At 38.8% G+C, this 22888-nt stretch overlaps 1 protein-coding gene across 3 annotated transcripts in view; it reads left to right on the plus strand.

Moving 5' to 3' along the window:
- tp73 (tumor protein p73) overlaps positions 1–22888 on the plus strand; it is a 57419-nt gene that overhangs the window by 18949 nt on the left and 15582 nt on the right. Inside the window, exons 1-2 of one of the 3 annotated variants that reach the window (XM_088332109.1) lie at positions 424–1150; positions 12041–12286. In XM_088332109.1, coding sequence (XP_088188235.1) covers positions 12068–12286 — 219 coding nt within the window. In that variant the 5' untranslated portion in view covers positions 424–1150; positions 12041–12067. Of the gene's footprint in view, positions 1–423; positions 1151–8911; positions 9093–12040; positions 12287–22888 lie in introns of those variants that run through there. The other 2 variants (XM_088332108.1, XM_088332110.1) reach the window with 2 other exon arrangements.

The following is a 22888-nucleotide window of genomic DNA, read 5'->3' on the forward strand; positions in this document are numbered from 1 at the left end:
CTTAGCTCCCACTGGGTGAAGCTCATGGTATATGAAATAAATAAAACATTTATTGACCATGCCTGCATTCAAAATAATTGCACATTTAAATGATAGTTCATTTTGCTTCTTATTTAAATATTGTTTTGGTTTTTCTAATGAATTACGTTTTTCAACACTTGTTAGTGCTAACTACTACACTTTGTCCTTTTAAAGGTACATTGTGAGAAATCTGACCATTAGACTGCACAGTACTGTCGAGTGGCGGCAATTTTTGTGTCTCCCACGTCGTCGCGATTCAGATTCCAGCTATACCAGAATTCTGGACTGAGATTTTTCAGCTTGAACTGTTGGAAAGTTTCAGATTTGTATCGGCGACGTCGGCTCCGTGCGGGGAAGCGGCAGTCAAGCTAGCTTCGGCTCGGACGTGACTCGCCTTCACTCCCCGCAGCCGCTTTCTTTCCTGCTCGTCGACCGTTCGGCTTTTTGGATGACTCTGCGGCGTCGAATCGTCTCGTCGCTCGTTTGAGTGTGCTTCGCTAAGAGCGAGTCGCCATAACGCCAAAAGCGTGTCGCCACAACATCAAAGATCGGCCATTGTTGACGCTGGCAAACATGGCGGCGCTACTTGTATAGCGACCAACAGTCGGGGAAACTAAGTCCGGCGAAAATAACAACTTGAGACTCAGAGGGCGATCGGGTGATGCGATCAGCGGACGGTGCCGTAAGAGGAACGTGAAGTTTTCAAGATGCCGAGCAGGGATAAAGAACTCGAGGAAATTAAAAAGTCACTCGGCTTTTTAATGGATAAAATGGATATCGTCACCAGACAACAAGACACAATTTTGAGTTTAATGGCGGAAATCAAAGGCCTAAAAAACGAAAACATGGAGAAAGAAAAGAGGATTATTGCGCTAGAACGACGCGTAGCAGATCTGGAACAGTATACCAGGATAAATGACATCATTATCACCGGTCTGGACATCAAACCTCGGACCTATGCCAAGGCTGTGGCAAATACAAATATTGCAACAGATGCTGATGAGGATTCTGCTGAGCAACAGGTCATTGCTTTTATGAGTAAAAAAGGCATATCCATCAATGCTGAGGACATAGAAGCATGCCACCAATTAACAAGAGGTGACAACCGACCCAAGGCGACCATCGTAAGGTTTGTCAACAGAAAACGGAAACATGAAATCCTTAAGCAAGGAAAAAAACTAAAAGGGACTAATGTTTATTTAAATGAACACTTAAGCAAAAAAAAAACTCTGACATTGCAAGACAGGCTCAATTTTTGAGGAAAACGAACAAAATACAAGGAACATGGACTTCAAACTGCAGAGTATACATAAAGTTAAACGGCACTCCGGAACAAGCAAAAATATTATGGGTTCGAGAAATGCAGGAGCTGGACAGATTTGCCTGAAGTGTAACAATGGCATCCTGGACTGACAATATGGACACCTTTATTACAGATCACAATAAAAAAATCCATCATAAAATATTAGGCCATGATTTACCGGAACTGAGCATTGTTAATCACACTGACTCCAATAATTCAAGATTAGATGACTTCGATCCTGACCACAAATTCATATCAGCTAGCTCAGACAATTGCAAATATTATACTGGAAATGAATACAATACCTTTGTTAAATCTGAAGACAAATTCTCAATAATACACTTTAACAGTAGAAGTATGTACACAAATTTTGATGACATCACTGAATACTTACAACAATTTGAGAACCCGTTTAGTGTTATTGCAGTTTCTGAAACGTGGTTCAGTGAGGGAAGGGGTGTAAATTTTGAATTAAACAACTATAACCTGAACTATGTAAATAGAACTAACAAAATAGGAGGTGGAGTAGCTATATATGTGCACAAAAGATTAAAATCGAAAATATTACAAAACATGTCATTTGTCATTGACGATTTACTTGAATGTATTACAATAGAAATTATAAATGAAAAAAGGAAAAATATTATAGTCAGTTGTGTGTATAGAACACCTGGCTCAAATCTGGAAACTTTCACAAACTGGGCTGAAAAAACATATTCAACAATAAGCGCCAAAACACTATTCATTTGTGGAGATTTCAACATCGATCTAATGAATCCAAACAAACATAAAAACATTGATGACTATATTAATATGATGTACAGTGTGCGTTTGTACCCAACTATATTAAGGGCTAGTAGATTCACTTCACACAGTGCAACACTCATTGACAATATATTTACAAATAATATGGAATTTACAAACGTCAGCGGGTTACTGGTTTGTGATATTTCTAATCACCTACCAGTATTTACAGTGTATGATGAAAAGGTTACTAGACAAGAATCAATTAAGGATTATGTTTACAAACGAGTTAGAACTGAAGCGAATATTATATCACTGTATGATGACTTAGTTAAACAAAACTGGAATGCTATATATGGTACAGATGATGTGGATGGTGCGTTTGACATATTTTTGGAAATATTCACCAACAAGTACAACAAAAATTGCCCAATGAGACAAATTAATATTAAGAATAAATCTGTAAACCATCCATGGATAACTAAGGGTTTACATAATGCTTGTAAGAAAAAAAACTACTTATATAGAAAATTTATTAAACTAAGAACTAAGGAAGCCGAAACCCGGTATAAAACGTATAAAAACAAATTCACAGGAATATTAAGAGCAAGCAAGAAATTATACTATACCAATTTATTACATCATAACAAAAGTAATATCAAAGGTATTTGGGATATATTAAATAGTATAATAAAAGGAAAGAATGTAAGCAATGCATATCCAAACTATTTTATTGATAAGAACAGTGAAAATTATAATTTAAATCAAGTTGTGGAGAATTTCAATAGTTATTTTGTAAATGTTGGACCAGAGCTCGCTGCAAATATCCCAGAGTGCAGTGGTAAACAATTTGAGTCACTAATAAAAATGAACTCCAAGACCATGTTTTTATCTAGGGTTACGGAATCAGAAATCTTAGACGTGGTTAACAACTGTAAAAACAAAACGTCTATGGATTGTTTTGACATCGATATGGTACTAATTAAGCAAATTATAAACAGCATTGTGAAACCATTGACCTACATCTGTAATCTATCATTTCTAACAGGCACATTTCCAAATCAAATGAAAATAGCAAAAGTTATACCAATATACAAAAATGGGAACAAGCACATTTTTACAAACTATAGACCGGTATCTCTGCTTCCTCAGTTCTCTAAAATATTAGAGAGACTTTACAATAATAGACTAGAACAATTTGTAGATAAACATAAATTGATTAATGAAAGTCAATATGGTTTTAGAGCAAACAGATCAGCAACAATGGCAATTATTGATGCAGTAGAAGAAATCACCCACAGTATAGAAAAGAAGAGATACGCAGTCGGGGTATTTATTGACTTAAAAAAAGCATTTGATACCATTAATCATAATATACTATTAAAAAAACTGGAAAGATATGGCATCAGGGGAGTGGCTTTGAAATGGATTCAAAGTTATTTGACGGGGAGGAAGCAATATGTAAAAATGAGAGAGTTTTCATCTGAATATTTGGACATCTGTTGTGGAGTACCACAGGGTTCTATCCTGGGACCAAAGCTATTTAATTTATATATTAACGATATTTTTAATGTTTCAAAACTATTGAAAATAGTAGTATTTGCAGACGACACTAACATTTTCTATTCAAATGATAACTATATGGATTTGGTAACCTGTATTAATCGTGAACTAATTAACCTAAAAATATGGATGGATATAAATAAATTATCTTTAAATTTAAATAAAACCAAAGTAATATTCTTTGGTAATCGTAAGGCAAATCAAGATTTAGAAGTAAAAATGGATGGTGTCACAATAGGCATTGTATCAGAAATTAAGTTTTTAGGGGTCATAATAGACAATAAATTAAGTTGGAAAACACACATCAGACACATACAAACAAAGGTATCTAAAAGCATTTCAATAATTAATAAAACCAAAGTTCTTTTACATTATAATGCATTGTATTTATTATATTGTTCTCTCGTTCTGCCATATTTAACATATGGTGCAGAAGTCTGGGGCAATAATTACAAAAGTTCACTACAGCCCCTTTTTATCCTTCAAAAACGTGCAATAAGAACCATACACAGGGTAGGATATCGGGATCATACCAATATTTTATTCATGCAGTCCAATTTATTGAAATTGGATGATTTAATAAAATTTTTCACTTCACAACTGTTATTTAAGGTCAACAAAAACATAGTGCCAGAAAACATACAAAGATTATTCACTCGGAAAGAGGGAAATTATAACTTGAGGGGCTGTGGTGAATTCAAAATCCCAAAGTTGAGAACCACCAGGAGAAGTATGTGTGTGTCTGTGTGTGGAGTCAGACTTTGGAATAATTTGCAAAATGAAATCAAACAATGTCCAAATATCCATGTGTTCAAATTTAAATACAAAAAAGCATTACTGGCGAAATACAGAGATGAAGAAAATGGGATATGACGGAGACTGGAAATACTGCACTTCAAACTATGGCTAACTTGTTGTTATTGTGCTATTATCACATCAGAACTGTTATAAGTATTGTGTTTATTTTTATTGATATTATCACTGGTGCCGCAGTGACATTATGCGCATTATGACGTTGAGGGATGGGTATTGCGAAGATTAGTGTATAAAATACGTGATTATTGTAACTATTATAATTATTGATATCTGACCTATGTAATAAGTATATCCATGAGATGCGGCACAGTTCATGTCATGGGAACCTGTCGTGGGTTCAAATCCAGCTCCAGACATCCTGTGCGGAGTTTGTATGTTCTCCCCGTGCTTGCGTGGGTTTCCTCCGGGCACTCCGGTTTCCTCCCACGTTCCAAAAACATGCATTTCAGGTGAATTGGCCGGTCCAAATTGTCCCTAGGTGTGAATGAGCGAATGAGTTGTCTGTCCCTGTGTGCCCTGCGATTGGCTGGCAACCAGTTCAGGGTGTCCCCTGCCCACTGCCCGGAGATGGCTGGGATGGGCTCCAGCCCCCCCGCGACCCTAATGAGGATAAGCGGTACGGCTGATGAGATGAGAGATGATGAGATGGACACAAGAGGAGCTATCTATAAAATGTATTTAATAGGGAAGATAAAGGGGTAGGAAAAATAAGCATCTGCTTCTGACTACCCCTTTTCGAACATGTTGTGTGACATTATTTCGTTGTTGACTCATTGTTTTTGTCCTGTTTTTATTTTTATGTTCGAAATAAAGTTTTCATTCATTCATTCATTCACAAACAAGAAGTGCCCAATGAGTACAGCGTAGCAGCAAAATGCCAGACAAACATGGTGCGCAATGCAATGTATGGATTCCGCTTTCAAAAGAAATATATACTTGCTCGAACTATTATTATCTATCTATCTACCCTGGTCATATCCCTCGAGAAGGGTGACCAACAGCAAGACAAACACATACAAAAACAAAGATAATAAAAAAGGGGAAGAGGAGCACAAACACACACACAAAAATGTTTGGACCCAAAACAAACAAGTTAACTACCTCGGCACCCAAGTTGGTCATGCTTTCGTACGTCCAGATGAAACGGGACACAAGAAAGTGGCCATTTCACTCGGGTCAGGGTGACACAACACACTCTTCTGTTCAACAGCAGGGCCCGACAGCTTTCACTGGTTTGATGAATGAAGGTTTCTATTGTACCACTAGAAGGCACTAAATATTACACATTTTGAGTGTGTGATTTTTTTTATCTATTTTTTAAATTTCAGTTTAAAACCTGTTTTTTACCTGATATCCAACAGGGGGCAGATAATGTCCTCTCCACCATGCCCTCACTTACTTCATTTAAAATTTGATTACATTTTTCATTTGTATTAATTAGACTTTACAAAGAATGACGCTCAAATGTTTTGATGTATATTTGACCTGTTGGTCATTTTTATCTACATCACCAATAGTAAACAGGATATAAGCAAAAAGCGAATCACTTGATCCCGTCTCTATTGTGTTATTCCTCAACCTGACAGTTAAGTTTTGTTGTGGATGACCTGTAATCTATATGTAGTTTTAATGTTTTTCATTCTTTTGAACCTTATCTCTGAGTGCCATCGAGAGAAACGATTGCCAATAGGGGACATCGGAATTTGTCGAAGCTCCAATACGCATTCACGCCACACGCATACACGCTGCACAATGGCGTCAGATATTGCAGCTCTGTTTCAACTTGTTGCACATGAAGTGTATTTGACGAAAGCAAACATACCTGTGATTACATGTGTTCACTTGATTTGAATGCACGGTTGCACTTATTCTCAGACATTTTCTTCTTACCTCATTGCCATTAGCCAAAAAATGGATTGGAATGGCTCATTGTTTTTATTAAACTACCCATTCACTTTGTAGTAGTAAGTATATGTTGCAAAGCATGTCCTTATGCTTGGGTCAATGTATACGGCTCCACGCATCGATGTGCACATACACCCACACATAGAGAGTTTGCATTATGTCTGGGACATTGACCTGTCTCTTTGCTTTTGTCTGATAAACTGCAGCAAGAGGAACATTATGGACTTTACGTATGTTTCACTGTACGTCTGCTTCTGCATTTTGCCGATCTATGATTTGAAGCAAAATGAGGCTAACCGGGCTGGACCTACTAAAAAGCTGACAAATATATCCTAATAGGATCTGTTGAATAAAGCCATATTGTCTCATGACACTGTCGGTAATACTTAATTTGCAAAAGGCAACCAGGGACGAATTTCTTTAATATAAAAATGTTCTGTACATGGACATTGAACAAAAGAAACCGACATTATCCAAATACCATCAGCAGCCTATATTGTATATTTTAGCCAAAGTTGGCAAAATCACTTCTAAGAAAATAAATATAGCAATTTCATTCACTAAAATAAGAATATATTCAGGGAGAAGTAACTTCGAGTGAAAGCAAATACAGTACATGCTTTCTGGTGTTTTGTACAATAATAAATCAAGATCATCTCAGGGGGTCAAAAGTAGGCCGCGGGCTTTAACGTTCATTCTTCTTGCGGAGTCTCTCCAGTATGGTTGTTTCTTCAAAACCTCTACCGATTTTTTTTCTACTCTTCACCTTCCTTATTGGTTTTACTTCTTTTGTTTTTTTTTGTGCTGCTACTGTTTCTTTTTTTGTTTTTCTTTCTTATGAACCTATGTTCGACAAATTCGAAAAATGTCCAAAACAAGAAAAGCAGATAACATTGACTCGATAAAAACAGTTCTAAAAGAGGGATTTAAAAAGAGCAAAGGTTGCTTTTACATGATGGACTACAAAATACAGAAAAATAATGAAAACAAATGGAGAAACAAATTGCAAACAAAAAATGAGCTGGAGGATGTGTCAGAACTCGAACAGATGCTAGACCCAAACGCGTAACGTTTTCACACGAAGCTTTATTTACGGGAGTCTTGCGCGGGAACACAAACGCCAGCGATTCAGCGATCGCTGGGCAGAATAAGCGGGCCAGAGAAGTCAGGAGCGGGAAAAAAGGAAGCTAGAGGCAGACAAGCGGGATACCGGACAGGACGGGACAGACGGGATCGATACAGGATACACATAAGGCAGTGGATTTTGAACAATGATTTAATCATCACAGGACTGAAAGTTCAGCCGATCGCCAGAAATACCAACCCAAAGCAAAACATGGAGACAGTGGCTCAGCAGGTGAATGAAATTGAATAGAATTGATCAATAAAATCATGGACAATGAATTTATTCATCGATTCGTTGTGCTGTATGATTTAATGCAGTACAAATCAGCGCAGTGAATTTCTTCTTGATCCAGCAACGAACTTGTAGTTTTTTGATGCACGAGCTCATCTTGATCCGAATAACTTTTTAGACTTCAAGGCGCAACTCAAAGTGCTATACAAAAATGTACAATATCAATGTACAATAAGATGACATATATAACAGGAGTTAAGCAAACAGCTTTAGAGTGAGGCAATTTTTGTATACGTCCAAGCAACCCATAGTTTTGAGGTTTGTTTGTTTATTCTAGGCTTTTTATTAAGGCACACACACAAAAACCAGCATCAATCATTAATTAACAAAAGGAAACAAGTAACCATTTGCACACGTCCAACTAAGTACTCACGCTCTCCTTATAATTACACCTCTCTTTTCCGCACTTTATAAACGATTATTTAACCATATTTGCAGGTGTATAGCATACGTTTATATGTATTTTTGTTTATTGTTAAAAACTATTTGACAAACTTTTTTTTTATTGTTTTATATTATAGAATATTTTATTAGTTTTGTGGGCTATTGTTCTATCTGCCCAAAACATCAATATTTCAATCGAAGAGGATTTTTAAAAATGTTTCTTTTTAATCTGAATCATTGATTATTCGAAAAAAATATATCTACCCATTCATCAATTATTAAAATAATCATTAGTTGCATTATTTTTGGGTGTCTGAAATCGGCCCTATTCAATGTATTTGTACATTTGGTGAATTATATTCAATCTTCATTCATTGACATTTTGGCACACAGTATATGTTTCATAATTTCAAATATGATCTCTCCTTCTTGATCTCTCGCTCACTCACTCTCATGCACATGCCCAGACAGTCTTTACTTAGCTAAGGCCTTCACAAATTGTTTTTGTAACATGTGTGTGCATGTGCCCAAGTATTGCCGTCTTTGTCCAGACATGCAATAATGAGAATGTTGTGCCGTCTTTTTAGGTTCCCATCACCATTTTCCTACTCTCTCTCTCTCTCTCTTCTCTCTCTTCTCTTTCCCTTTCTCTCTCTCTCTCTCTCTCTCTCTCTCTCTCTCTCTCTCTTTCTCTCAACCCCCTCTCTCTCTCTCAACCCTCTCGTCTCCTCACCTTTGTCCTGCCTCTACATTTAACATGTGTGTGTAAGGTTGCGTGTTTGCGAGAGAGAGATAAAGAAAATACATTGGATGTGTGGTGTGTCCACTGATGCGCACCTCGTTTGAACTCTGCGCTTAGTTTGTTCTATTAGACATCTCTGACTGAAGTGCGAACACATGTGGCTAAAACCTTAGAGGATGTACTACGTGAAAAAAAAGGTAAATATTCCTGATTTAAAATTTACTTTCAGGTTGACATAAGTTTGCATGTCTTGTTATCTAGTGAGAGACACAATTAAAATGCATTCTTGCTGGGAATAATTTTCCAGTTAAAATGAAATAGCAACAGTTGCTGTTTGATTCTTTTGGAGATGCTCAAACAGGTTTGTGTGCTGTATCGACACCTACAATTTGGACTGATAGAGTTGTAATTTCAGAAGGTCTTTTTATTTCTATAAAGTTTGAATATATCATGCATAAAGTAGCCTAGAGGTGGCATGTGTTAACTTTCTGTCACCTTACTCTGGTGGACTAATCCTGTCATGTGTAGAAATAAATGTATAAATAAACAAATACCTACAAATAAATGCTGTATAAATGATTTACTTTTATTTGTTATCACTGTATATAACGTTAAATTATTTTGGTTTGTTTCAGGAATGTGTCTCACATTGTTATTTTTTTAGAAAATATGTCCCAGTTTTAATTCATAAGTTTGAATCCTGAAATATAGCAATATGTAAAAAAAGTTATTGGGGGGGCAATTATTTTGCAAGATACTGTATACAGTATAAGCCATATATGGAAGGCAACACGTAGTACATATATATATATATATATATATATATATATATATATATATATATATATATATATATATATACTTAATATACCTACATTCATTGGAAAAACAGTTTAGGTGGGGGTGCATAGTTTGAGATGACCTTAAAAAGTTAAAATAGTTTGTTTTTTGAGTATGTGTTAACAACGCTCAACTGAGTTCAAAGAACCTTTATTGAATTGTATTTTCACCACCACCTATCTGGTTTTACTTTACTTTTTTCATAGGTATTACGGCCACAGAGCACACTAGGCTGAACGGAAGTTGGCGGGGAGGGGGATATGGAGAGTGATTTCACGCGTGTGCCCGTGTTTTTCATTTATTCTTGCATGAAAATGGTGAAGGTCAGAAAAGAACTGTTTCAAATACAGTCCAAATGGCAACCTAAACCCCCAAAATATGAAAAATGAGTTTATTCAAGCACCTCTAAGAGAGATACGCGGCACACAAGCAGCTTGACAGTGGCTGCAATGATGATTTTAGCCAGAAGATGGCGTCAACAAGTAGAATATTTTGAATTTACAGACACCATCTTTAAGAATTTTTTGGTCATGTTGTCATGGTTGCCATGGCGCCCAATTGGCCCCGCCCGTGTGGCGCCAGCTGCAGCTTGTTGACAGATTGGCTCCCTGTTGGTATTTAAACTCTGTCCTGTCAGTCCCCTTTTGTCGTTCAGGCTGCGAATCTGTTTTTACACGGCAAGCCCTTTTTCGCCTGTCTTGTTTTTTGCTCCTGTTTGTCTCCCGCTAAGATCTGTTTTGATTTCGACCACGTCTGCTCTCCCGTTTCGAATTACGACCTATTTTGATCTCGACCACTTCTGTTCTCCCATCCCGAATAACCACCCATTTTTGATCTCGACCACGTCTACTCTCCTCTCCTGGCTTTCAACTTGTTTCCGATCCCGACCACATTTTTGCTCTTCTATCTCGGCTACTGGCCCGTTTTTTCCGTTCCCAACACTGCCATCGCTCGGCCTGCTTCCCGCGTCCAGCAATCCCCGGATCGTAGGCGCAACCCCCACCCTTTCTTCTAATAAAACTTGTGAGAAACGTTACGCGAGTGGGTCCTGTTTCCGTTCTGGTCCTGACACATGTTTGTCCTGCTACAGAAACTATATCATTTTCCATTATCATACATTTTTGAAAAACACCCCAGTGAGTCCCATGCGGCTCCAGAACCGCTTGTTGCTGCCCCCTGTAATAGCTAGTTTTGCACAAAACAACCGAGAAGGCTGGATCCAATGAATCCAAGTTGTGGATGAGTCCATCTGCTACTCAAGTACAGGAGGTTTAGCGATGGTAGTGTATGAGTGTTATAGTAGTCAATTTGGGTGTTATATTTACAGTGTTGGGCGCGTTCCTGAAAAAAGTAATTCGTTACAATTAGTGGTTACTTAATTTTAAAAGTAATTGCATTACCCCCTCCCCCAGATTACTGACACAAAAAAAAAGTTCCAAATTACAGTATTTACTCACATTGAAGCCGGCCCCCTAAACCTGCTTAGAAATAGCCACATCGTAAAATAAATAGAATAAAAGTTGTACACCAACCTGTAGAAGCAGTAAACCCCCCATTGCAACTCTCACAGCCGAGACACTCTATCCATTTTATCATTTTTCAGACTGCTCAAATATTTCCTTCTCCATTTCTTAGTGATGTCAAAAAGATTAAAATTCTGAACTTTTGTACCGAATTCTCGATAGCTAGCAAACACCGTCGAAACATTGCATATTCATTTTGTCTTTTGTCTTCAAAGCACTTAAATATTTCCTTATCCATTTCTGGGTGATGTCAAAAAGACAAAAAACAGGACTCTTTTACCGTAAATTTTACACTCACGTTGATTTGTGAGTATATAGAGCAGCGAGAATGTCAGAAAATCAGTAGGGCGAAATTACAAGTCCACGTAATCTGTGCTTGAGATGTTGCCACCATAACTGTATTCATTGGTCTTTTGTAGGTAGGTATAAACATGCCCGACTCTCTTGATTGTTGCTTTCAGTGTTGTGTTGCTGACGGATCGAGGGTTGAATATAGCTTGATGAGCGAATGAAGAAGCGCCAAAGAACAGAAAACACTGTAGTTTGTGGTTTCTAACACTGGATATTTAAGTATTAACATCCCTGAACGGAGCTGTGGTGTCTTCACGGCTTAGAGTTTCCTAGATCCCTTGTTTACAGATGAGCAAGACTGGGATGACTAAGGATTCACACAATGTAACCTGAAGCTACCACCTCTCCAGCATCTCTACCTACAGCCTACCTCTGGCTTTCTCTTCCTTTTTCACCTCCCTCATTCTCTCCTCTGCTCTTCTTTCACACAGTCCCAGTACAACTTGCTGAGCAGCAGCATGGAGAGCCTGGGGAGCAGGCCCAGGCCCTCTAGCCCCTACAGCACTGAAAACACTTCTTCAGCCATGCCCACCCCCTCACCCTACTCCCAGCCCAACTCCACCTTCGAGGGCCTATCTCCCGCTCCGGCAATCCCCTCCAACACCGACTACCCGGGCCCGCACGCCTTCCAGGTTTCCTTCCAGCAGTCCAGCACTGCCAAATCGGCCACGTGGACGGTGAGTACATGCATTCTCGTGAAGCTTTGGAGCCTTTCTAATTCATTCTCGTTTGCGCTCTAAGATGCCAATGCATAAATTGAATCGCTTAATTTAGTGCATGTGCGGGCCTGTCCTGTGCTGGAGACCTTTCAAATGATTCATCTTCCCGTTTTGTTTCTTCTATTGCAAGTAAAATGTGAAGTGAGAAATGTTGGCCTGAGGCTCAATATTGTAAGTAGCATATGGTTCTAGAGCAAGGGTGGACAAAAATTTTGAGTCGCCGACCGCATAGGGTTATAATTTGTGGAAAAAGGGCCAGTCGTAAAAAAATTTTTGATTTTGTTTTTTGCATACACCGATACAAATCCAATACCACGGTAACACATGAGAGAAAACCTCTTATTGCATGAGTAGACCTATTCCCGTTTTTGCTAATTGCATTCAGGGAAGAATTAAAAATGACAGAAAATTGGATCTACGTCTTTTTAGAATGGCTACGACGAAATGCATTTATGAATCAACAAACATGTTGACATTTACACATACTCGTGTTATATTTCTTTTTTTGTCTCTAAATAAAGCTTTGAATCAAAATGGTTATAAAATGTTTAGAATTAAAGAAACTGTGTGTGATATTCGGTGCCTCCTAATGGTACAAAAAATTTCCATTCAGTTAAAAAAAAAACATTGATTTGAATATTTGGCAAAAATACATAAACTATCATACCAATGTTAGTTTTTGGATTAAAAAAAATATAGGTCGAGAAATGTGTATTTCTTTTACACAGTGGAAACACCACTAACGCCACGATGCTTGTCCGGCACCCTGCCGCCAATGCTGTGCTCTGTAACTCTGACCAGACAACACAGTGCCATCTAGTGGTCTCACATTATACGTTGGGCCTTTTAAGCAAAGTTTTACTTTATTTCCGTTTAAAGGACTTATTTTGATGATACTTGTATGCATAGAAAAGCTAAAAATTCAATACAACTACCTCAGATTTTTTTTTTCATTAAATGTCTCAAATTTATTGATAAACAAACAAAATAAATGCCTGGTCAAAATAGCTAGTAAAGAAAATACAGCCACCTAACTGAATGTTGGGGACACTGGAAGAAATGGCGTGGCGTTTTATACACACTCGATTGTGATTATATTTTTAACATTTTCGTTTAGCAGGTCACATGAAAAACTTCTGTTCTATAATCGTATACTCTTTCTTCATTTATGAATTTAATGTCATCCAAGAAACTGTTCTTATTTTCTTCTTCTGTATCCTCGGTAAGTTATTCTATTGTTCAACATTTCTATAAGAAAGTGGTGTAATATACAAAAAAAAATATTTGCACATTAAAAAAAAGGATTTCAAATTCTACTGAATTACATTTCGAGTTTTGCCTTTAAATTACAGATTTGATTTAAACCCAGGATTAACTAATCATAGTGATAGCCAAGTACGTCCATTTTACTATTTGTTAAGGTGTGATTTTGTGTAACTCCAGTTTATTTGTATGGGTGTTTATGGATAACTTTGGGGTTGGTGGTGTAATGTGGTGAGTGATACTGTATAATATATACAGTGTATATGATCCAGCATGTATAGCAAGGCGACCTGTTAGAAGTTGCTTTTCCTGAGTAACACCCCTTCTTAATGGCATTTCCTTCAAGTTATCTTTTTCTTTTTTTCTGCTAAAACGTACAGTAGAATATTGCTCCATTATTAATTTGTTTCAGTCAGTCCCTCCCAAAAAAGATGTCATCTACAGGGCGTAATATGATCACCATAAATTGGAAAACTTCTTAAATATTGAGCATAACTTCCCTAAAATCCAGCCTAACTACACGGCTCACGGATCCCTTAACCGCCAGGGTCGTCACGGGACCCCTGCCTGTGGTAGGTCTTGAGCAAGCACCCATCCCTCCCCAGACTGTTTTTTAGGTAGAAGTATGCTCCTCCACATGAAACAGATGGTAGTGGTCTCCATGGTTACTAGTAGCTGGAGAAGCCACCTGACCTGACTCTGATACAGCACTTCCATCATCTGGTTCCCTCAACGTATTGGTCATTACCTGGCTATTTATCTCTCTGTTGTTAACCCCAAAAATGGATGTGGGGCAATGTAAATAGATTCATATCTCCTCGCTAGCACACAAATAGGTCCCAAATCCCATCAACTCAAACTCTGTCACCTCTGCCTGCCACACAATAGAACAGGGCTCTGGTGCTAAATCCAGACTTTCTGTTCTCAGGCAGAACAAATCAGATCAGTAAAAGAATGTCAACTCCAAATGTTTAGCTTTGCTTTTCAGTAAAACGCATTATCATTCGGCCTCCATTAGTAACCTACCCTATATATTATAATCACGGATAACAAGGAATCTTTTAAACACAGCACATCTATTCACAATCAAATTTTCATGTTTGGCATTGAATATGTTAAATGGTTTATTTTAAGTTGAGTGAATGCAGTTCTAAACCAACTCACCACGCTATACAAACTTAACAGTTCTTTCTAGCTGCCAGTGAAAGCATTTTGTTTGGATTCATTTAAAAAAAAAAAAAATATATATATATATATATATGTATATATATATATATATATATATATATATATATATATAGATATAAATGACCTGGAGACCCGCTTCTTCTTTTGACATACTCAGAAATTTATGGCAGGCCAGTTTACATCATCCAATGGGTCGGATCCGGCCCCTCGGGCAGTTTGTTTGACATGCCTGTGTTAGAGCTTCTTCAAACAAGAAATGGGATCCAAACAGTCCTGTCATCACTCCGCATGCTTACAAATCTGTGTGTATGAAGGGCTTCTCTCTGCTTCTGTTTGCTGGAGGCAACCATGCATGGTGGGCTTCTTCACACACCTTTCAGTGATGTAAGAAGATCCTCCTGCCGACCTAAAAGTCTGACCTTTAGCCTGACGCTTTTATTCCCCCGTCTCTTTCTTTCTTTGGCTTGAACCCACTTTAAATTGTCAGCTCAAGCGCCATTAGTTTCATTGTAGAGTCGTTGTTATTTATTGTTTGAAAAAAATGCATTTCCGCTAAACATCATTGCCAGGGGCAAGCGTCTCTTAAATACTCTATACTTTAGAGTATCTTAGAGTCTAAAGGGCATTTTTGTGTGTTTCATCTGTGAAGCTATTGCAACATTTTGAAAAAAAAATCTTTACAAACATTTTTGAATAACATACTTTGCAATTTTTTTTTTTTTGGAGGCCTCTCAGTGTCATCGAAAGGAAAATACAGTAAACACGTATCTTCATAAGCGGAAACCAAAAAATTCAAAATGTTTCAATTGTGGGATTTTTATGTAGGGGTGCGGTGCAAATTATGTGGTTATTTACATCAGCTGGAAAATAGACTTATAAAGAACAAGATCATTTCAATCACTTTATTTAGTTTTTGTGATGTGAATAGAGAGCATGAATGGATTTACTGTAATTAACTGCTCAGAATACCTATAGATACCAAATTGGGACTGAGGTGGCTATTATTTTTCCTTTTTTTTTTTAATTCATAAAGCGTAGATCACCAGAAAACAATTTTTTCAAAGAGTATTTGATGCCCCTGTAGAATTTCAAAGTGAAAATATAGTTAAGGTGCAAGTGCTGGTCACCTGATTTTCATCTGAACACTTTCAAAGGTACACTCAAAGCAAAACTGAAGCTGTACTTGAACTATTTGTCGTATCAACATAATTTTGGTCTCTTTTTGAAGGTAACACTTTGTTTTCTCCTCAACATATCTGTTTAGGTACTACTGGCACTGAATTATGGAAGTTTGAATATGCACGGAAAAAAATATATTTTATAAACTCCCATTTTTTCTTCCCAAATTAAATTTGTAAATTTAATGTAGCAGGGTGGTGGGACTGAATAATAGAGCAATATATATATATAAATATATATATATATATATATATATATAAATAATTGAGTGGTTATGTATAGTAGACACTTAAAACCAAGAGTGAAGACATCAATGTATTTTGCCATGATTGGCTGATAGTGACGATAATATAAACCGTTCATTATTGTAAAAAGACGGACAATAGTGCGCAAAAATAGTCACGATAACAAAACGGCCTCCGAAGCAATCTCCTTTGCAGTTTTCCAACATTAAAATGTATGTAGATATAATTGTATTTCACTCATTCTTTTATTTTTGGCTTTATGTGGATCGCAACTTTATATTTCCTTTAATTTCCGATTTCTAATTCCTGGTTGTTGAACAACCAAAGAGAGTCAGACATTATGAAAAAAAATGCCTGGTATTTGACTAACGCATGTACCTGTTGTTCTTGCCACCTATTTCTACATTGAATTATTCTTTTGACACATAGAAAATAGAACAGAGCAGGACAGAATTCAATGCAATTACAGTCTTAGAATAGGGTGATTTGTCACCGGGCAAGCCATTACTTGTGTATATGGACGGCAATTAAAAAATCATCACCCTCGCGGATTCCTGTCAGGACCTGCCTCCTGTGGACCATCACCACAGTGTGGGGACATATATTCGATACTGTAAAGATTGTCCTTTGCTTCTCAACACTAAACCAGATACACACTATGTTTGAAGATTATTTCTTGAACCACGCCACACATATTATAAATTCTGCCAAGATCTATTTCTAAATAGATATTTTTGGATTTATTTAGTTTTTCAGTATAAAAAAAGGTCTTGCTTTCAATTCCTTTTTGTCTTCTAATCTCTATCCCAAGCTGAGGTTGATCCATCATACCTCTTTTGTCTCAATGGGAAGCGTGTTTTTCCTGATGGCGGCTCTTTTCTTTTTGAACACAGATGCAGGCAAATTCATGTGTTGTCGGTTTGTGTGAATGAACAGGATGTGGACAAGTCGAGACATCTTCAAAGACATGAAAATCCTGGAAGAACCAGTCAAAGTATAATAGAATGTTTTTTATTCACCTGACGACACTCCATGAAAAGACACCTTCATAAGAATGGTGATTAGAATATCAATTGTAATTATTTGAATTTAAAATGTTAACACATAGTTTAAGGTGGGGTGTGTCGTTTTTGAAGTAGTATATTTCCTCTATTAAGTATGAGTTAACAAAATGAGTTCAAAGAGCCTTCATATGGTTTTCCACTGTGCCTCTCTGCTTTTATTTTACAAAGCTGTTTCGAGACTTGCAATTCATTAGGCAGGAGGAATGGGAGGATAGGGGGGATGACTTTATGATCGTCATTGCAAATTTTTGTTAGTGTACCAAGAAATTGGTAAAAGTAAGAAAAGGTCTGTTTTAGATAGTTCAAATACCAACCATAAGCCCAAAAGTGATGAAAGGGAAAGGTTTAATCAGCCATTTCTAAGACACTCATGAATGATTTAAGTGAGGCTGCGATTATGACTTTAAGCCAAGAGATGGCGGCAGAGGGTAACATATTTTCAAATTCTGCACAGCACCTTTGATCGTCCACGTGAAAATGAATTAAAAAGAATTGTTTTTGTTTAAAAGCCATATTATATCCATAACATAAACTTTCAAATGGGGCATAATGTAAAAGGATATTGTGTTCTATCTAGCGACTTTCAGTGGTACAGTGTCACGACCGGTACAAGCAGGGGACCCAAATGCATAACGTTTCACACAATGCTTTATTAAGGGGATCGGGGAAGTCAGGGCGAGAGGAAAAAGACAGCGATCTGGTGCTTGCTGGCCAGTAGGAGCGGGAAGCCCTTGCGAACGAAGCGTTGTCGGAGATCGGAAGAAGTCGGGCAGCCGGGACGGCAGAACGGAGCATGATGGGCGATCGGAACAAGTCGGTTAGCCATGAGGAGCGGGAAGTTAGGGATCGGGGATCGATACAGGAAACAGAATCAGGATACGGGTAGCAGAGACAGGAGAAAAGAGCTTGGATCGGGTATCGATACAGGAAACAGAATCAGGATACGGGTAGCCGGGACAGGAGAATGGACCTTGGATCAGGAATCGATACAGCAAACAGAGTCAGGATATGGGTAGCCAGGACAGGAGAACGGAGCTTGGTTCGGGGATCGATACTGGAAACTGGTCAGGATCAAAACGGGAGCCAGATTCAAAAGTGCTTGCCTTGCGTGCACGGAACCCCGCAGGCGGAGTGACACGGAGTGAATGAGAATGACGTTTTTAGATAGGAGGAGAACTAACTAGGGAACGAGTGGCAGCTGGGGCTAAACGAGTAAGCTCAGGTGAGAGCAAATGGATAATCATGACATACAGTGAAGGTACAGTGTGTGTTATTTGAACACAAAGTGTCACTCGATTGTAAAATGCCACTGGAAACCAGTCCTACAAAGCAGAAAAACTAACTATGGAGAGTCTGGAGACCAAACAGTATCGGTTTCCTCTAATTTACTCGGGTTGCCTCGTTAGCATAGCCTTGTCAGGACCTTCTCCCGCATGCAAAGCTCATGTCATCGCATACGACTTCCAGTATTCCCTGAAGTATTGAAGTAAGTCTATTATATTTGTTACACTTTTAGTACTAATTTATCCTTAGAAACAGTAAGTGACGTTTAGACCAGTTTGATTGTTTAAAATGTTTTATTTTTCAAAGGAAACGCTATTGTTGTTAACAGAAGCTCAGGGAAATCGTGTTTACCAATAAATTAGAAAGCCTTTACTCTGATGCAAATATTTCAAATGATTTTACATCGTATTGAACAATTTAGTTTTCAGTGATCTCCAAATAAAACACAACACAACGTTGTCAAATTTATGAGCAAATTTCACGTTTTGATTGAAAATGCAAAAATGTGTGGTTCAATTCATTGTGTTTATAGATGGCTATTGAATTTTTTTTTTTTTTTTTCATTATAGGCTTAGGTCTGGTTTTTAAATCTTCTGACAATTACCTTCTGGCAGACTCGTGGTAATGACATTGATGGAACACAATACCAGCAAATCAGGGAACTGGCGACTTATTCTAAGTTGCTGTGCTGGGGAAATAAACGCTTATCCAGTTTACAGTTTACCTGGTATCTAATCCCAAAGCAATGAGTAATATCTACTGTTGTAATAATTCTATGTATTCAGGATAAACATCATTATTTAAGTCAAAATTCAAGTGTGTCATTCGATTCTCTAACACTGGTTTACTTGTCCAGGAATTAGCATTCCAACATTAGTCAATCTCAACAGACCATCACAACAAAAGTATGACGGAATAAATTAATAAATGTCCTTCATTGTCGTCATATAGGTTTAACAGATTTGGCTTCTCATTTTAGTGGGTCTAAAACAAATCAAAAAGGTAAAAATGTGTCAAATGATTTTTTAACAAATGTTAAAGAGAATATTTTAATGATATACATTATGTGTATATTCACAGACGATTTTTGTACGGTTCACAAAGTGGTTGTCCTTATTATGGAGCCCATGCTACCTAAAAGCATTGTTAAAAATCATCCCTGTTGTCATTCAAGAAGGTGGGTGTTGCTGGAACGTGATGTTACTGGTAGCATATCACGTAGGTATTTTGATTGCGCTCATGCCGAAGGCCGTGTTTGCCTTGAAAATAATCATTCTTTCCCTACAAGGGCTGTCAATATTTGTATGACATGGGAAAGGCTACAATTGTTGAACATATGCAGTATAACTGTGCTTTAAAATTGTATTATTCTATGTAATATATAAGTTTGAATCAATGTACCATATTTTCATGTACTGTATTTTTGGGGACTATAAAGCGCACCCAAAAAAAGGCCTTATATTCAAGTGCACCTAATTTACAGAAAAAAAATTGGAAATGCGTATCGGTGGAACATCGTATTTTTGCAATTATTGATCAGTCAATATTTATCGCAGACCAAAATTGCATAACAATGGTGGCAAAGGGGATCAAAAACTGGATAGAGACAATAAGTTACACTATTTTTAGCCACAGCACCAGATACAAATGTTTGAGAAATGAGAAAACAGAAAGTGATTAGGAATTGGTATGAAATTGTTTCACATTTTATTAGATGAAACTAAGCATTGTAAGTGGCAAACATTTGCATTTATTTATATAATTGCGTACGATCAAAGCTTTTATTTAATAAAATAAAAGTTGTCCAAAAACTCCGGGACAAAACAGAACAAAAACATATTTACACTCAGAATGGTCAGGTACAGGTTTCCTCCGACTTAAACTAAACAGGACAAGGCATAACAGAACAGAAAAGGTGTAATGAGCCAACCCCCGCAATACCCACAACCCAACCTTAAATAGCAGCCACGCAATTAGCTGATCTGCTTCAGCTGTTGCCCAGGGGGGGCGGGGCGGGGCAGATCGGTCGCCACGGCGACCATGGCAGAGCCCCCCCTTTAAGGGACAGCTCCTGAGGTCCCCAAAAGAACAAATTACTACCTCGCGCCCCGGAATGGTTCGACGCTCGGCGGGGGGGGGTAAGACAGGCGATCGGCAGCGGAGTCGGACTCAGGACAGGTAAAATCAGAAGAGTCGGACTCAGGACAGGCAGAATCAGAAGAGTCGGACTCAGGACAGGCAGAATCAGAAGAGTCGGACTCAGGACAGGCAGAATCAGAAGAGTCGGACTAAGGACAGGCAGAATCAGGAGAGTCGGACTCAGGACAGGCAGAATCAGGAGAGTCGGACTCAGGACAGGCAGAATCAGGAGAGTCGGACTCAGGACAGGCAGAATCAGGAGAGTCGGACTCAGGACAGGCAGAATCAGGAGAGTCGGACTCAGGACAGGCAGAATCAGGAGAGTCGGACTCAGGACAGGCAGAATCAGGAGAGTCGGACTCAGGACAGGCAGAATCAGGAGAGTCGGACTCAGGACAGGCAGAATCAGGAGAGTCGGACTCAGGACAGGCAGAATCAGGAGAGTCGGACTCAGGACAGGCAGAATCAGGAGAGTCAGACTCAGGACAGGCTAAATCAGGAGAGTCAGACTCAGGATAGTCAGACTCAGAACCGGCAAACAGGAGAGTCAGACTCAGAACCAGCAAACAGGACAGGCAGAATCAGACAGGACAGGCAGAATCAGACTCATGACAGGCAGAATCAGACTCAGGACAGGCAGAATCAGACTCAGGACAGGCAGAATCAGAACCGGCAAGACAGGACAGGCGGAATCAGAACAGGCAGGCCGGAGAGTCGAACAGGCAGGCCGGAGAGTCGAACAGGCAGGCCGGAGAGTCGAACAGGACAGAGGAAAACAGGACAGGCGCAGTCGGACTGGCAGGCAGCGGAGTCGGACTGGCAGGCAGCGGAGTCGGACTGGCAGGCCGCGGATTCGGACTGGCAGGCCGCGGATTCGGACTGGCAGGCCGCGGAGTCGGCCTGGCAGGCCGCGGAGTCGGACTGGCAGTAAGCGGGGTGGGACTGGCAGGCGGCAGAATCGGACTGGCAGGCCGCGGAAACGGACTGGCAGGCGTCAAATCCTCCCGGGACCCCATTCGAGGCACAGCATTGGCCACGACGGGCGGGGCCGTGGTTTGAACGGGCAGGGAAGGTTACCTCAATGAGTGCTTGCCAAACGGCGTCCTCCAACTCTCCTCAAATCGCGCTGGGATCGTTCGCTGAGTTCGTTTCTGGTTGGCTCATTCTGTCACGAGGTGGAAGGGGTGACCGGACCAGAACAGAGGCAGGAGGCAGGAAGTGAGAACTCAATTGCGTACGATCAAAGCTTTTATTTAACAAAATAAAAGTTGTCCAAAAACTCCGGGACAAAACAGAACAAAAACATATTTACACTCAGAATGGTCAGGTACAGGTTTCCTCCGACTTAAACTAAACAGGACAAGGCATAACAGAACAGAAAAGGTGTAATGAGCCAACCCCCGCAATACCCACAACCCAACCTTAAATAGCAGCCACGCAATTAGCTGATCTGCTTCAGCTGGTGCCCAGGGGGGGCGGGGCAGACCGGTCGCCACGGCGACCATGACACGCTGGTCAGAAGACAGATGAAAAGAAACCTGTCGTTGCTGCTAGCTGTCATCATGTACTTTGTGTGTGTCCCAGAATTAAAGAAAAAAACGTTGGTGATCATAATTTGAAGTTGTACGAGATCCAAATAAACACTCCTGATCAAACAAAGAAAATAGAGTTGTGGTAAATGCATTAAAGGCAAAAAGATTGGACCGAGGCACTCATATCAGGCAAGAGAAATCTTTAGGATAGTCTATCAAGTCCATACTATTTATTATATCTTTTTATTTTTTTACTTTCAACAAAATGTTAGCATGTAGCATGAATGCCAATGATATCCTTGTGAACATTGTGTGGGTCGAAAAATAAAAACAGGCATACATTGCCAACAATTGCTAGGCACACAATCCAAATAATTCATCAGATACATTTAATTTATTGTTTTTATTTCGGAGTAGCATCTCTTGATTGTATGTTATTTTCTTAGCTTCAGCTAAGCTAACAGTTAGCTGAAGCTAAGAAAATAACATACTTTGCCATGATATAGATAGTATGGACTTGATGGCAACAATCATAATTTAATTTCTCTTACCTGATATGAAATGTGCGCCGCAAACCCGAGCATTATTGACGAGTGCTCCGGTCTAATCTTTTCGCTTTAATGCATTTATGGCAACTCTCTTCTTTTTGTCTGATCCGTGGCGTCT

The sequence above is a fragment of the Urocampus carinirostris genome, chromosome 3 (genome assembly GCF_059441175.1).
Source record: "Urocampus carinirostris isolate Australia breed hairy pipefish chromosome 3, RoL_Ucar_1.0, whole genome shotgun sequence".
In the NCBI taxonomy this organism is placed as follows: Eukaryota; Metazoa; Chordata; class Actinopteri; order Syngnathiformes; family Syngnathidae; genus Urocampus; species Urocampus carinirostris.